Source organism: Astatotilapia calliptera, chromosome 20 (genome assembly GCF_964374335.1).
Source record: "Astatotilapia calliptera chromosome 20, fAstCal68.1, whole genome shotgun sequence".
In the NCBI taxonomy this organism is placed as follows: domain Eukaryota; kingdom Metazoa; phylum Chordata; class Actinopteri; order Cichliformes; family Cichlidae; genus Astatotilapia; species Astatotilapia calliptera.
In genome coordinates, this window is record NC_137441.1 from 893,203 (window position 1) to 910,135 (window position 16,933).

Here is a 16,933-nt window from a genome sequence, read left to right on the forward strand (position 1 = left end):
GACAGGAGGCCTGTGAACTTTCAAACTGTGCCTTTGTTTAGCTTATTTTCCAGATTTGCACGAGTCCTGTTATTACTGCCCTTCGTAATGTCTTAGGACTTTTCTTTTGATTTAATTTGAAGTCTTCTGGGTTTGCTGGTCTCACTGAGTACTGTCCAGGCAGCTACAGAGATTTTAAGCATAAAGATGCTGATAGTTACTTGGTCAGCATCAGACAGAAGATTTAGGTTAGCAGCTAGCTGGTAAAAGTAGTATTTTAAATAGTGGACACAAACCTGTAGGAAGTGTTTTCTAACGTGATTTAACATGTTGTGAACTTCTAGTTTCTAATTGGATAAGTTATTATCAGGGATCCGGTCTGGGTCACTAACACTGAGTTCATTGTGCTTGTCTCCCCTCAGGTTAAAGGACAAGTTTTCTAAGACGGGCTCTGTGAAGGCCTGTATCAGGAACGTGAAGGAAAAACAACAGTATATCAGCCTGAAGAATGTGGAGACCTATGGGGTCAGCTTTGGCTGCCATGACAAACTGCTGGTAGGAGGACACACTGAACCCATCAGCGTGTAACAAAAAGGAGTGGATGCAGGTTTTTCATGGTGTGTGTGTGTGTGTGTGTGTGTGTGTGTGTGTGTGTGTGTGTGTGTGTGTGTGTGTGTGTGTGTGTGTGTGTGTGTGCAGTTGGCTCGTGAGGGTTATTTCCCAGGTCAGAGCTACCTGAACTTTAATGTGATGGATGCTTCTAGTATCATGAACAACTTCTTTGCCGGCCTTGGCTTCAGAACTGAGACGACCGATGGACTCATGTTCTTCCACAAAAACCAGGTCAGAGGAAACCCTCAACCACTTCCTGTTGACCGTTGCCTCTCAGCTGTCTGTTTCCCGTATTCTTCTTCTGTCCTGATCTGTTGGATCTATGATGTGCTGACTTCTTCCTTGTTTCAAACTCTTGTGATTTTCTGTGGCCACAGGAGGACGTCTGTCAGGTGTTTTTGCAGAAAGGCCACATCGTGGTGCAAGCTGGCAACAAGACGATTAAAACGCAGAAGACGTACAACGATGACATCAGTCATTATGTCACCATATACAACAATGTGACCGGGTAGGATGGCAGCGGTTACATTTTCCTCGCATCCACAGGAAGCAGCGTTCCGAGTGTCATTTGACATCTCTGCTCGTTTCTCAGGATACGTCTGTACGTGGATGACGTGCTGGAGACATCGACTCAGACCACAGTGAACCCAACAATGAAAACTGTCTTGTCCACAATGGGAAACACCTTCCTGGGAGGAATGCCCGAAGGCCCGAACAACCTGGTTGGATGCATTACTAATGTTTTCATCGAGAGGTTAGTTAAAAATGACTTTCATGAGCCGCCTTCATAGATTGACTCATCAGCCTGTGTGAAATGACTGAAACGATTAAAGCTGTTGTGTGAGTTCAGCTTGGATTGTAATGTGTTTGTTTGCCATCTGCAGGGAAACGCAGGAGGTTCTGGACCTGCTGAAAGCCACCAACAATGTAGATGTTTCTATGAAGTGTCCTGCTGCTAAACAGCCTCAGCAGATCATTGCTGCTCAACCAAAACAGAACAACAAGCGCAAGGTACACACAGCAACAAGTGAAGGTACACACAACAGCAACAAGTGAAGGTACACACAACAGCAAGTGAAGGTACACACAGCAACAAGTGAAGGTACACACAACAGCAACAAGTGAAGGTACACACAACAGCAAGTGAAGGTACACACAGCAACAAGTGAAGGTACACACGACAGCAAGTGAAGGTACACACAGCAACAAGTGAAGGTACACACAACAGCAAGTGAAGGTACACACACAGCAAGTGAAGGTACACACAACAGCAAGTGAAGGTACACACAGGAACAAGTGAAGGTACACACAGGAACAAGTGAAGGTACACACACAGCAAGTGAAGGTACACACAGGAACAAGTGAAGGTACACACAGCAGCAAGTGAAGGTACACACAGGAACAAGTGAAGGTACACACAACAGCAAGTGAAGGTACACACAGCAACAAGTGAAGGTACACACACAGCAAGTGAAGGTACACACAGCAACAAGTGAAGGTACACACACAGCAAGTGAAGGTACACACAACAGCAACAAGTGAAGGTACACACACAGCAACAAGTGAAGGTACACACAACAGCAAGTGAAGGTACACACAACAGCAAGTGAAGGTACACACACAACAAGTGAAGGTACACACACAGCAACAAGTGAAGGTACACACAACAGCAAGTGAAGGTACACACAGGAACAAGTGAAGGTACACACACAGCAAGTGAAGGTACACACAACAGCAAGTGAAGGTACACACACAGCAAGTGAAGGTACACACAACAGCAAGTGAAGGTACACACAGGAACAAGTGAAGGTACACACAGGAACAAGTGAAGGTACACACACAGCAAGTGAAGGTACACACAGGAACAAGTGAAGGTACACACACAGCAAGTGAAGGTACACACAACAGCAAGTGAAGGTACACACACAGCAAGTGAAGGTACACACAGGAACAAGTGAAGGTACACACACAGCAAGTGAAGGTACACACAACAGCAAGTGAAGGTACACACAGGAACAAGTGAAGGTACACACACAGCAAGTGAAGGTACACACAACAGCAAGTGAAGGTACACACAGGAACAAGTGAAGGTACACACACAGCAAGTGAAGGTACACACAGGAACAAGTGAAGGTACACACAGCAGCAAGTGAAGGTACACACACAGCAAGTGAAGGTACACACAGGAACAAGTGAAGGTACACACACAGCAAGTGAAGGTACACACAACAGCAAGTGAAGGTACACACAGGAACAAGTGAAGGTACACACACAGCAAGTGAAGGTACACACAACAGCAAGTGAAGGTACACACACAGCAAGTGAAGGTACACACACAGCAAGTGAAGGTACACACAACAGCAAGTGAAGGTACACACAGGAACAAGTGAAGGTACACACACAGCAAGTGAAGGTACACACAACAGCAAGTGAAGGTACACACAACAGCAAGTGAAGGTACACACACAGCAAGTGAAGGTACACACAGGAACAAGTGAAGGTACACACACAGCAAGTGAAGGTACACACACAGCAAGTGAAGGTACACACAACAGCAAGTGAAGGTACACACAACAGCAAGTGAAGGTACACACAGGAACAAGTGAAGGTACACACACAGCAAGTGAAGGTACACACACAGCAAGTGAAGGTACACACACAGCAAGTGAAGGTACACACAGGAACAAGTGAAGGTACACACACAGCAAGTGAAGGTACACACAACAGCAAGTGAAGGTACACACACAGCAAGTGAAGGTACACACAGGAACAAGTGAAGGTACACACAGCAGCAAGTGAAGGTACACACAGCAACAAGTGAAGGTACACACACAGCAAGTGAAGGTACACACAGCCACAACAAGTGAAGGTACACACAGCCACAACAAGTGAAGGTACACACAGCAACAAGTGAAGGTACACACAGCAACAAGTGAAGGTACACACAGGAACAAGTGAAGGTACACACAGCAACAAGTGAAGGTACACACACAGCAAGTGAAGGTACACACAGCCACAACAAGTGAAGGTACACACAGCCACAACAAGTGAAGGTACACACAGCAACAAGTGAAGGTACACACAGCAACAAGTGAAGGTACACACAGGAACAAGTGAAGGTACACACACAGCAAGTGAAGGTACACACAACAGCAAGTGAAGGTACACACAGGAACAAGTGAAGGTACACACACAGCAAGTGAAGGTACACACACAGCAAGTGAAGGTACACACAGGAACAAGTGAAGGTACACACAACAGCAAGTGAAGGTACACACACAGCAAGTGAAGGTACACACAGGAACAAGTGAAGGTACACACAACAGCAAGTGAAGGTACACACACAGCAAGTGAAGGTACACACAGGAACAAGTGAAGGTACACACACAGCAAGTGAAGGTACACACAACAGCAAGTGAAGGTACACACACAGCAAGTGAAGGTACACACAACAGCAAGTGAAGGTACACACAACAGCAAGTGAAGGTACACACAGCAAGTGAAGGTACACACAGGAACAAGTGAAGGTACACACACAGCAAGTGAAGGTACACACAGCAAGTGAAGGTACACACAGGAACAAGTGAAGGTACACACAGCAGCAAGTGAAGGTACACACAACAGCAAGTGAAGGTACACACAGCAACAAGTGAAGGTACACACACAGCAAGTGAAGGTACACACAGCCACAACAAGTGAAGGTACACACAGCAACAAGTGAAGGTACACACAACAGCAAGTGAAGGTACACACACAACAACAAGTGAAGGTACACACAGCAACAAGTGAAGGTACACACAGCAACAAGTGAAGGTACACACACAGCAACAAGTGAAGGTACACACACAGCAACAAGTGAAGGTACACACAGCAACAAGTGAAGGTACACACACAGCAACAAGTGAAGGTACACACAGCAACAAGTGAAGGTACACACACAGCAACAAGTGAAGGTACACACAGCAACAAGTGAAGGTACACACACAGCAACAAGTGAAGGTACACACAGGAACAAGTGAAGGTACACACAGCAACAAGTGAAGGTACACACAGCAACAAGTGAAGGTACACACAGCAACAAGTGAAGGTACACACAGCAACAAGTGAAGGTACACACAGCAACAAGTGAAGGTACACACACAACAACAAGTGAAGGTACACACACAGCAACAAGTGAAGGTACACACACAACAAGTGAAGGTACACACAGCAACAAGTGAAGGTACACACACAACAACAAGTGAAGGTACACACAGCAACAAGTGAAGGTACACACAGCAACAACAATAAGACGTGACTGTGATAAATTCAAGGTTTTCTCTCTTAGGGGAAGCTGAAGAAGCCGTCAGGATCTCGCAGTCGTAACACTAGGGACTCGTGTCAGGGTGAGGTGTCACACCACGAGAGGGGAGCGACGCACTTCAGTGGCTCCACCCACAGCTTCCAGAGATACGACATCCTGCCCAGTTCGTTCGGCTCCACGTGAGTGTGAAAGAAACTTTAAGAGATCCAGTCCCTTTCTTTCTAAGCTCCTTGCATGCCATCATCTGGATGACTGAGAACCTACACAGACACAAGCTGCTAAACAGACTCCGCCCCCTCGTATTCAAGGACCAAACTACAGCTCAGATACTCGTGTTTCTCTGTCTGCAGGCCTCACATCTCCATGCTGTTGAGGATCAACTCATCTGACGGGCTGGTGCTGAGCGCCACCAGCAGGCAGCGAGGAGGAGGCGTGATGACGCTCACAGTCTCAAACGGCCACCTGCTGCTTCAGTTTGGGAAGAAGTTTAACCTACGCAGCTACAGGAAGTACAACGACGACCAGTGGCACACGGTGAGCAAGCACAAAAACACAAACACATGCACACGAACGCACATACTTGTTTTCATAACTTAGTGAGGACATCTCATTGACATAATGCTTTCCCTAGCTGCTTACCCATCAAAAATGGATGCCTAACCCTCAGCCCAATCCTAACCATAACCTAACTGTAACCCTGACACTAAAACCACGTTTTGGTTAGCGTGTTAGCGTTGAGCTAACGTTTTTTGCTACCAGCTGTGTTTTTGTCTCAGACCCACCTGAGTTTACCTGAATGATGTAACCTGATTGCTCCGTGTCCCTGCAGGTGTTCATAAAGCTTGAAGGGCAGAAGATGAGTCTGATTGTGGACGGTATCAGTGTTCAGTCCAACAGGATATCTGGACGAGACCGGACTCGTCTCACCGCACCGTTATACGCAGGAGGAGTCCCTGCCTCTGTGGCGGTAAGCGTTTCTCCTGCTGGTTCCACGCTCAGGCTGACACCTCTGTGCAGTGAAGGTCGCGCCTTTCTGCTCTTCTTCACGCTGGGTACTGAAGCTCTGCTCTTTCTTAACCTCAGGGTCAGGGTTCTTCCGGGTTTGTGGGGTGCATCCGGGATCTGATGCTGAACGGAGCCCCTGCAGGAGACCCCGCTCACAGCCAGGGGACAGTGCCCTGCTTCGCGACCCCTCTGCAGCCCGGAGCCTACTTTTCTGGACGGGGAGGACACATCAAGATCGGTACGTACCATTCGTTTCTGTGCACGTGTTGGCCACATTGGGTCGTCATGTCTGAGCGGCGCCTCTGTCCCTCCCTGCAGATGAGTCCTTGGCTCTGAGTCGGGATCTGGAGATCCAGCTCGAAGTTCGACCCATCGTGGACTCTGGGCTGCTGTTGCATGCTGGGACATCGTCTGACCACCACCTGAGCTTAATTCTCATCCAAGGAAAGGTGAGACTCGGGCAGCGTTTCTCCTGAACGTGGTCTACTTGCTGTTTTTCAGGTTTTAAATTTGTGATGTCAAATATTTTTATTTCTGAATGTTTTTATATCATAACTTAAATAAATGACTCAGTTTCCTCTGAAAAGACGACATAAAGGAGTCAGCGTGTAACAGCCAGACCTCTAAATAAGACCTGAACATCAGCTTAGAGCTGCAGGTATCCTCAGTTTGCAGTGCCCCACTGTTCCCTACTCCCACTCAAATCAGTTCAGTTTTATTTACACAGCGCCAAATCACAACAACAGTCGCCTCAGGGCTCTTTATATTGTAAGGTAGACCCTACAATAATACATACAGAGAAAACCCCAACAATCATATGAGCCCCTATGAGCAAGCACTTTGGCGACAGTGGGAAGGAAAAACTCCCTTTTAACAGGAAGAAACCTCCGGTTCAGGGAGGGGCGGGGCCATCTGCTGTGATTGGTTGGGGTGAGAGAAGGAAGACAGGATAAAGACATGCTGTGGAAGAGAGACAGAGGTTAATAACAGATATGATTCAATGCAGAGAGGTCTGTTAACACATAGTGAGTGAGAAAGATGACTGGAAAGGAAAAACCCAATGCATCATGGGAATTCCCGGCAGCCTACGTCTATTGCAGCATAACTAAGGGAGGATTCAGGGTCACCTGGTCCAGCCCTAACTATATGCTTTAGCAAAAAGGAAAGTTTGAAGCCTAATCTTGAAAGTAGAGATAGTGTCTGTCTCCTGAATCCAAACTGGAAGCTGGTTCCACAGAAGAGGGGCCTGAAAACTGAAGGCTCTGCCTCCCATTCTACTTTTAAATACTCTAGGAACAACAAGTAGGCCTGCAGAGCGAGAGCGAAGTGCTCTAATAGGATGATATGGTACTACAAGGTCATTAAGATAAGATGGGGCCTGATTATTTAAGACCTTGCAGGGCTTTAGAGTGCGAAAAATTTGTCTTTCAGCCCCGACGGCCCGTAGACGGACACGCTGTCGGAGCTCAGCGATTCTGATGCGTCCGGTCCGCTCTGTTTACGTCACTGATTCTGAGCTGCAGGTTTTGTCTCTCCAACCAAAATTCACCGAGCCAGCAGCAAAAGAAGCAGCTTCACATTTGATCAATGCGTCATGAATTCCCTCTGACTTTTGCTGTTTTGCTTCCATCCATCCATCCATCCATCTTCTTCTGCTTTATCCGGGGCCGGGTCGTGGGGGTAGCAGCCTAAGCAAAGAGGTCCAGACCTCCCTCTCCCCAGCCACCTCCTCCAGCTTATCCGGGGGAATACCAAGGCGTTCCCAGGCCAGCCGAGAGATATAATCTCTCCAGCGTGTCCTGGGTCTGCCCCGGGGCCTCCTCCCGGTGGGACATGCCCGGAACACCTCACCCAGGAGGCGCCCAGGGGGCATCCTTGTCAGATGCCCGAACCACCTCAGCTGGCTCCTTTCGATGTGGAGCAGCAGCTGCTCTACTCTGAGCCCCTCCCGGATGGCCGAACTTCTCACCCTATCTCTAAGGGAGAGGCCAGCCACCCTTCGGAGGAAGCTCATTTCTGCCGCTTGTATCCGCGATCTCGTTCTTTCGGTCACTACCCACAGCTCGTGGCCATAGGTGAGGGTAGGGACGTAGATCGACCGGTAAATTGAGAGCTTCGCTTTTACACTCAGCTCCCTCTTCACCACGACGGACCGGTGCAGCGTCCGCATTACTGCAGCTGCAGCCCCAATCTGTCTGTCGATCTCTGGCTCCCTTCTCCCATCACTCGCGAACAAGACCCCGAGATACTTGAACTCCTCCACTTGGGACAGGAACTCATCTCAGATTTGGAGGTGCTGATCCTCATTCCTGCTGCTTCACACTCGGCTGCGAATCGAATCAGGACTTTGAGAGCTGGAATCGAATGATTATAGAAATCAGTGATGATGCCCAGCCCTGGTGAGCAGCCTAGGCCCCACAGAGTGGATGTAGCTGTGGGTAATGAGAAAAGATGAAAAGAACGATTGATGACTTTTTTGTTAAGTTAAGGCCTGATCTGTCTGAAGTTCATAGCCAGCTCTGACACGGAGCCATCAATCTTTGAATGCTGAAAAAGCAGCAGTGTATCCAGAAAACACATTATATGCTGCAACAAATGCACTGCCCAAGTGTCCCCTCTGCCCAAGTGTCCCCTCTGCCCAAGTGTCCCCTCTGCCCGCTGCCTTTCAGCAGCAGGCAACAGCAAACAGGTCGTCAGAGGAGGCCGAGGTCATGATTAATTTTAACATCTACAATCTACAATATTGAGAAAGCGCTTTAAGCACAAGATTGTTAGTTAATAATTTAGAAATGAATATTGTCTGTATGGACTGCAACTTCCCCCCCAAAAAATGTAAAACTGCGGTGTTAATCGATGCGGTACAGCCCTGCCTTGTATGTGAGGAGCAGGATTTTGAATTCTGGATTTAACAGGAAGCCAAAACAGGAGAAATCTGCTCTCTTTCTAGTCCCTGTCAGGACTCTTGCTGCAGCATTTTGGATTAACTGAAGGCTTTTCAGGGAGTTTTTAGGACTTCCTGATAATAATGAATTACTCGGTCATATCTTCATTGGAAAATAGTCACCAATAACTCACCAATAATCATTTCAGAGGACGATATTATCACAATACTTTGCTCACGATATGGCATTACTGCGATTTACTGCCTTTCTTCAACTTTTACAATTAAAAACAAATTAAAGCAAAAATAAATAATCATTAGGACATAAATGTTTAATGTGTGTCATATTTGCTACATGCTGCATTTTTAGCGATTTCTATATGTTAAACATCTATTGTGGAATTTGTGTAGGCTTTCTGTGTGTGTGTGTGTGTGTGTGTGTGTGTGGGGGGGGGGGGGTGTCATGCATCAGAAATGACACACGTGACTTTACTGGGTTAGAAATGGGGCTGGTGGTTGTGGCGTGCGGTCCTTCCTCTGATGTGACTCAGAGGCGTCACCTCCTGCTTGGACCGCTGAAGCCTCCTCTGAGCGAATCTCTAAACTTGAGTTCATCAGCACTGCGTGTGTGTGTCAGGTGACCGTTTCGGTGAACGGCGGGAAAGGTGAGACCTCTGCATCGTTCATTCCCGAAGAGCCGCTGTGCGACGGCCGCTGGCACTCCATCTCAGGTGAGTTTCGTCCTCAGACGCGTGCTCCGTGCACTCCCCTGTCGCTGTACCGCTCTAATGCTGAAATGTCTCTGCAGTGGTGAAGAAGAACAACGTCCTGCAGCTGCACGTGGACGGAGCCAGCGAGCGCGCTGTCGGCCCCAAAAAGGGCCGCTCCACGGGGCCCAAGGAGGCGGTCTACCTCGGAGGCGTGCCAGGTGAGTGCACGGCGTTCACAGACCACCTCAGTGATGCAGACTGGCCTCTGTGAGGATCACGAAGATCTCCACCACCTAAATGCAGCCGTTTCCTGTTCCCACATTCCTGACATCCTCGCCACTTTGTCCGTGTGACCAGTTTCTTTGATCACTTATCAGATTTTAATCAAATCTGTCGCCTCCCGTCTGCGTTTAACGTCTTTACTCAAACATGCTTGATTAGTCACACTACTCATTACTGCATAACAGGGATACAGTCACACACGTTGTCAGTGCAGCGCCTCATTAACGCGTCACTCCTCTCTCTGTCCACTAGGTGGCATCACTGTACCCGGTCTACCCCCTGGGCTGGCGTCCTTCCACGGCTGCGTCCGCCGGGCGAGCATCAACAACAGAGCGGCGCCGCTGTCAAAGCCGCTCGCTGTGCACGGCGCCGTGGGAACGCGCGGCTGCCCACATGTTTAACCCCACCCCCTCATATCTTACCTTCACACTCCCTGAGTACACATCAGCACCGGTGGTGGGCGTCACATTACTGTAGCTAAGTTAAGATATCTATACGAGTATTTATTTTTTAAGAAATGTGTATTTTATATTTTCCCCCGTTTGTTTGGTGCTGCAGAGACGGAACGACGATGTCATCGAGCGGCACGGTAAAGCCAAGTTCGACCATCTTTGCATGTTTCTTCTAAATCATCCAGCAAACCGTCGCGTAATCGTGCGTCTGCTGCAGACACCGACTCTAAACGCTGATCAGTGAGCACAGACTGTACGTGGAAGATGGACGCAGCCGCTTCCTCTGCGACTCGGAGGCGTCGGTAATCTCAACGGTGATCCTTTGATTCAGTCGGACCTGAGACCAAACACCAATCGCTGCACTCAGATCAGCTCGGCAGAGGCTCGTAGACTTCTGTCCAATCAGAGTCCCCGCCCGCTCAGTCCATCTTTGATATACAGTCTGAACACGAGCAACATCCTCAGGTAGAGCAGACAAAAAACAAAGCCTGCAAATCTGGGGAATGTCTGATTTCGTGACCTTTGACCTCACATAGTAAAACTTTTGTTTGACATGTGAACGTTACGTCCTCGCCGGTCTGCAGGCGCCGTTTCCATCTGAAACACGAAGCCTTCTAGCTTCTCTGATCCCCCGTCCCTGTCTGTCACATGTTTAAATAAAGTTTTTCCGTACCAACAGTCTTTGTGTTTTACATTCATAAAAAGAAGCTCATGTTTCAGTCATTACGTTTTTATTAGAAAGAGCTGAATACACCTGAAGCCCCGCCCTCTTCAGAGGAAAAAAAAGGTCATGGAAGGGTCAAACCTTTGATAGAAGAAAAAGTGAAAAAGAATGAAACAGATGATGTCACAGAGACTAATCCAGACTCATGTCCTCCTCGTCCTTCTTCTCCTTCGACTCTTCTCTGCTGCCCTGCATGGCTCGAGCGAACGCCTCCACATCTGCTGACACACACAGATCAATAACCAAGAATCCAAGACCTGTCAGCCGTGCGCGATTGCTCACGCGCTCAGCTTGGAGGGAACATTGGTAGGGATTCATTTTTGATGCTTAGGGTAAGCAGCTGAGGAAAGCAATATACCAATGAGATGTGCTCACTAAGATAGCAAAACGAGAATGTGTGTGTGAGGTAAAAGGGTGGACTTGATGTCCTCCAGAGAGCAACTGGTTAATGCTAACTGACCTGCAGGGGGCGCTCATGTCAGGACACTGTCACAGCGCCACATGCAGACGCCCGTTGTGTGTGTGAGGATGAACGCAGCACAAACAGGAAGTTCAGCGTGCGTTTGGTTCACTCACCTCCACGGTTGGCTGCGTCCACGGCATCGGGTGGCAGTCCAAACTGACTCATGAGGGGGCCGAGCTGCCCGGAGGCCAATGCACTGCTGAACATGCTCATGGACTGGAGGGGAGGAGAGAAGAAAAGCGAACGATGAGCGCGGCGCTCAACGTGTTTACATCATCACCGAGCGTCGCCAACGTTACGTTGTACCTGCTGGAACTGAGGAGAGTTCAGGGTGTTCTGGATCTCCTCGGCGCTCTGCGGCAGACTCTCCCCACTGGGGAGAAAGGGGAGGAGCCTCTGCTGGACCTCGGCGTTGCTCAGAATGGGAGCCATCATCTCTGGGGTGCACACGCTCGCCAGGTCCACTGCAGAAGGAGATCAGAGCTGTGAGTGTCTGCGCTCCCTTTCAGAGGCACACGTGACCTCACTCATGTGACTCACCTGCTGAGCCCTGAGCCCCTGCTGCCGGCACATTCATGGTGGCCAGGATGCTCTGAAGATCGCTGAGCTGGATGGGCTGGTGAGGGGCGGGGCTTCCAGTGGAGGCCGGGGCCACGGGAGTCTGAGCCGGGGCTGTAGATGATAGAAGGTGGGAGGAGTCAGGGGGTTTCCAGGTAACAATAACATGCAGGTGACATCAGAAAAAAATGAATTGAGTTGCTGTGATTTACTGTAAACAAAGACGAGAACATTTAGGACCAATCAGGTTCCTCCCTGACGATGACATCAGGGAGGAACCTGATTGGTCCTAAATGTTCTCGCAGAAAACTACAATCAAGCCCATAATTATTCATACCGGTGGCAAATTTTGAGTTACTTTGATTCAACCAGCAAGAATTTTTTGACTGAAAACAACACAAGTGTCTCCCAAAAAATCATTGTGGAAAACAACATTTCTCAGCTTTTATTTACATTTGAAGAAAAAGTGTCACGTCCAGAATTATTCATACCCGTCACAATCTGTCGCAGCCTCTGGGAAAATCCAAAGTTGGACACCAGCGGACTTTTCAGCACAACAATGACCCAAAACACGCAGCAAACGTGCTGAATAAACGGTTAGCAGACAACACTAACATTTTGCAGAGTCCTGACTTGAATCCAACTGAGAATCTGTGGAGGGAGCTAAAGATCAGAGTGATGGCAAGAGGACCCTCCAAACTGCAGGATTTGGTGCTCATTGCAAAAGATGAGTGGGCAAAAATACCTGTGGAGACGTGCACAAAGCTGCTCTGCAATTAAAGCGTTTGATTGCTGTAATAGCCAAATAAGACTTTTCTATTGATAACTGAGAAGAGTATAAATAATTCTGGACATGACACCTTTTGTTCAAATGTAAATAAAAGCTGAGGATTTTTCCCCACAGTGATGCCTCTTGTACATCTTATCTTTTGGGAAACACCCACCTGTGTTTAAAAAACAAAACAAAACAAACTTGGTTGAATAAAAGTAACTAAGTCAAAATTTGCCACCGGCAGGAATAATTATGGGCTTCACTGTATATTTGAAATCTTCCACTTGCAACACCACCTGCCTTTTATTTTGAAAGTCATCCCACTGCTAACAAGGAACTTGGGCACTTCCTGTTGTGCCTTTTTCTACTGTCTGACCATCTTCCTGTTCTTGTCATTAAGCCCCCCCCCCCCTCAGTGCTGCTGGTCTCAGTTCAGTTATAGAGGGTCGCTCCAATCAGAAGCTACAGGAGGAGGAGGGTGGAGGTCTGATCTACAGGTGATCAGCCTCTATCCCGTTTTGTTTTGCTCCGCCTCAAGCCCCGCCATCATCCCATAACCCTCTGTGACGAACTGCTTCCCGTTTCCTTTGAAACTCGGCATGTAGCCTTCATTTCTTTCTGTACCTGGTGTGGAGGGCGTGGCAGCGGTGGAGGAGGGAGCCGAGGTGACGGGAACAGCGGCAGGGGCAGCGGGCGCCTGGGAGGAGCTCATTCTGGGACCTCCGCCTGGAGAAGGAGTCACTGCAGCTGATTGGCTTCGAGAACTGAGGAAGAGCAGCACAGGTGAACAAAGAGGAAGACTGCAGGTGTGTGTGCGTGTGTGTCTGTCTCACCTGGATGAGGAGCTGCTGGTCACAGGTCCTCCGCCCCCCAGCAGGTTGGCGAGTCCCGGTCCAGCTAGAGCTCCCAGGCCTCCTTAGACAAAGACATCAGATCAAAAACCTGGAATAGCCCCGCCCCCAGCTACACGTCACACCTGAGACGGCTTCACCAGCATGCTTCTGAGAGGAGTACACCTACGTCATAACTGGAAACTCTTTTTCATACAGCGCAACCTTCCACAGACGTGCAGCCCCTGACAAACCTAACTACATATTGAGGCGTCGCGTGTGGAAGGCTGCGGCGGAGGGTTGAGTGGGATTTCCTGTTATGGCCGAAATTAGGACGAAACCAAGCTTGACCTTTAGAGGCAGAGAATAACTTCCAGGAACTGGGGCAGGTGTTCATGAACTACGTGCAGGTGTGTGTAGGTCAGAGCGCTCACCGAGACCTCCGAGCCCCGTGGGTCCCATCAGCTGCATCAGCTGGTTGTGGCTCATGTTTCCCAGCAGGTTCTGCAGGCCGCCCTCTCCTCCCAGCGCTGACAACTCGTGGCCACCGCCGCCGCTGCCGGATGCTCCGGGGATGGGAGGGTTGTTCAGGTACTCGTTGACCTTCCGGCAGTACTCGTCATCTTTGTCAGTCTTTGGCTCCTGATGGCATCAGAGCAGAGTTATTGCTACTTACAGGTTCTCGTGGCTCGCTGTAATCATGCAAGTGTGTGTGTTTTTTAATGGTGCAATGCTGTGAGGTGTTCATGTATATGTGAGTGTGTCAGCCTTTAGTAAGCACGCTCTTTTAATATCAGATGCAGCCTGATGAAGGCGCTCTAATGCTGACATCTGCCATCACATGAACTAAGACGTTCCCCTCTAGGATGAAGACGAGCTCACCTGCATCCAGAAGAAGAGCCGCTTGGACCCGGCCTTGAATTTCAGGACGTAGACACGTCCGGTGGTGCACTGTGTCACCCTTTTAAACTCACAGTCGTCAGGGAAGATGATCAGGTCCTGTAAGAGGAAACAAACAGGAGGAGACATTTAAAGGAGAGACATGGGGCTGCTCTCACACATCATCAAATACCAACCAATCAGAGAGAGGGAGCCAGAGGCAGCAGCTCTGAGTGAAGGCGCTGAAATAACGAGAATCATGTGAATGATCGGATTTGAAATCATTTCTTTCAGGACTTTGAGCTCTGCTCAGTGAGATCAATCTGTGGGTGTGGAAGGATGACTATGTTCCACTCAAGAACATCTCAGTGCTTTAACCTCCTAGGACCTGCAGTCCACATATGTGGACATCACATTTTGGGTTATTTAGACCAAAATACTCAATTTTGCTCTACATGGGCCTGATATCCACTTACGAGGACGTTATGCTGCTACTGTTCTATCGAAATTTTAAATGAATATCCTCATTTGTGGCTCTCATTTTTCTTAGAAACAAAAATTAGGTTAAAAAAAATCTGGTAATTCTTTGTTTTTACATTCATCAGGTCCCAATCAGCCCAAATATCAAAGAGAAATTAAAAATGCTGCCGTGGAAAAGTTCGAGTCTTAGGAGGTTAAACCAGCTCTACATGTGGGTAGAGGCCAGGAAGTGGTTAAGTTTCAGTGCTGACTCCGTCAGCTTTACCTGACCTCACGGAGGAATTTCTGCTTTATGGAAGCGGTGCACAGAGAAATGAGGAAATGAAGCGCCGATGTGCGCTGGCCTCTCTCAGCTCCACCCTGTAAACATCAGGAACCACAAACACTCGACTGGTTCAGGGTGACTCACATCATCTACGTTCCCCGCGGTCCGGTCCTTCCAGCAGAAGTGGATCAGAGAGTCATCGGACTGCTGGATGTAGACCAGCCCTTTCCGTTTGTCCGGGGTCACCGTGTTGCCCTTCAGGTTCATTTTACCTGCTCGAAACTCCACCAGGTACTTGCTGGAGCTTGCTCTGGAGCCGCTGACCATGCTGGGGAAGAGAGCGCCCGAAGACATCTTTGAAAGTTTTTGTTCACAAAGCCTGATGGGAAAGAAAGGAAGGAGCAGAGGGTCAAAGAACAGGATGCAGTGAGATCACTCAGAGATCTTACGTCAGCACGTTAAAGCGTTTGACGTTTATGTGTCACTAAATAAAGTCTCCGATGTCTTTAAACATGATAATAACCAACAAACTCAATAAAACTCAAGTTTAACTTGAACTGTTATCTCTGATTATTACCCTTCACTCTTACATTTCCACATTAGTTCTCATCACGTATCGATACCTTTGATTAAACAAATCAAAAGTATCCGTTCACGTCTTAAACGTAGACTAGAGTCGCTCTGCTTTGTCCTGTGTTACTGTTTTTATGATCATATATTGTTGGTAAATCATCGTGTCTGCGCGTATAGCGGCTGAGGAGCACTGTGCTGATGTTTAATGAGGACTGTAATTATTTTTTGTTATATTTGTGTCTTAAAATCACTTTTCAGAAAAGCTAAAAGTTAGCCTGCTAGCTGCCGTTAGCTGTGGCGTGCTAACGTTAGCACATGACGAGGCTAAACAGAACACCACAGTAATATTCACTGCCGTCGCTTAACTACGGTCAGTCAGACATTAGAAACAAGAGCCAGCTGTGCATCTGATGGCTTTCCTGCAACTTTTCTGTGAAATGTGAATTTTGTTGAGCTCTCCAGCACAAATACCTGAAGTTGTGCCCGCAGAATAAGTTTTTCTGCTTCTTCGCGTCGCTCAACGTCAAAGATGATCTACGGAGGGACTAGACTTCCGGTTAAACCCACTGTACAGAAACAGAATGCAGACCAGCCGGCGGACAGTGGAGGGCGCTCCCATAGTGACAGTATAGGAATAATGCCATTTGCTGCCAAACAAAAAATGTTATTTTAGTTTTCATAAATCCAGCACATCATCTGAAACACGACTCCAAATTGGTTTGATCACATTTACGCTGATTTTGACCATAAACACAGACATCCTGTTCTGATTGGTTAGTTAAGTCAAGTCAAGTCAAGTTTATTTATAAAGCACATTTAAAAACAACCGAGGCTGACCAAAGTGCTGTACAATAAAATACAAATATAAAATACAATAAAACACAAGTACATAAAACACCTCACTGATAAAACAATAAATTAAAACAATAAGTTAAACCTTGCTAAAAGCCAATGAGAAGAGGTGAGTTTTAAGAGCAGTTTTAAAAGTTCCAAGGCTTGTGGAGAATCTGATGTGAGGAGGTAAACTGTTCCACAGTCTGGGTGCAGCCACAGCAAAAGCCCTCTCTCCCCTAGTCTTTAGTCTGTACCTGGGAACATCTAAAAGCATCAGGTCTGCTGACCTCAAAGATCTCCTGGGGCGGTAAATGCTAAGAAGCTCTGCCAG

The 16,933-nt window shown here is 48.0% G+C and overlaps 2 protein-coding genes across 5 annotated transcripts in view; one reads left to right on the forward strand and one right to left on the reverse strand.

The window, feature by feature from the left end:
* Window positions 1–10,902, forward strand: part of lama5 (laminin, alpha 5) — a 75,294-nt gene extending 64,392 nt beyond the window's left edge. For 2 of the 3 annotated variants that reach the window (XM_026154944.2, XM_026154945.2), the window contains exons 67-79: window positions 402–534; window positions 679–822; window positions 969–1,099; window positions 1,184–1,345; window positions 1,476–1,602; window positions 4,919–5,073; window positions 5,245–5,428; window positions 5,724–5,861; window positions 5,978–6,137; window positions 6,218–6,348; window positions 9,418–9,511; window positions 9,589–9,708; window positions 10,025–10,902. In XM_026154944.2, the coding sequence (XP_026010729.2) occupies window positions 402–534; window positions 679–822; window positions 969–1,099; window positions 1,184–1,345; window positions 1,476–1,602; window positions 4,919–5,073; window positions 5,245–5,428; window positions 5,724–5,861; window positions 5,978–6,137; window positions 6,218–6,348; window positions 9,418–9,511; window positions 9,589–9,708; window positions 10,025–10,173 (1,828 nt within the window). In that variant the 3' untranslated portion in view covers window positions 10,174–10,902. The remainder of the gene's footprint in view (window positions 1–401; window positions 535–678; window positions 823–968; window positions 1,100–1,183; window positions 1,346–1,475; window positions 1,603–4,918; window positions 5,074–5,244; window positions 5,429–5,723; window positions 5,862–5,977; window positions 6,138–6,217; window positions 6,349–9,417; window positions 9,512–9,588; window positions 9,709–10,024) is intronic. The other variant, XR_003270857.2, reaches the window with a different exon arrangement.
* Window positions 10,903–10,938: 36 nt separating this feature from the next.
* On the reverse strand, window positions 10,939–16,394 carry adrm1 (ADRM1 26S proteasome ubiquitin receptor). 2 transcript variants are annotated; one of them, XM_026154988.2, is made up of 10 exons: window positions 16,240–16,394; window positions 15,340–15,574; window positions 14,454–14,570; window positions 14,006–14,213; window positions 13,575–13,653; window positions 13,366–13,505; window positions 11,952–12,083; window positions 11,718–11,875; window positions 11,525–11,627; window positions 10,939–11,166 (listed from the first exon to the last, which is right to left on the reverse strand). In XM_026154988.2, the coding sequence occupies exons 2-10, from the start codon at window positions 15,547–15,549 to the stop codon at window positions 11,081–11,083; spliced, it is 1,233 nt and encodes a 410-aa protein (XP_026010773.2). In that variant the 5' UTR covers window positions 15,550–15,574; window positions 16,240–16,394; the 3' UTR covers window positions 10,939–11,080. The 2 variants fall into 2 exon arrangements, with proteins under 2 accessions (XP_026010773.2, XP_026010774.2); XM_026154989.2 differs by having other exon boundaries at window positions 13,575–13,656.
* Window positions 16,395–16,933: the final 539 nt, after the last annotated feature.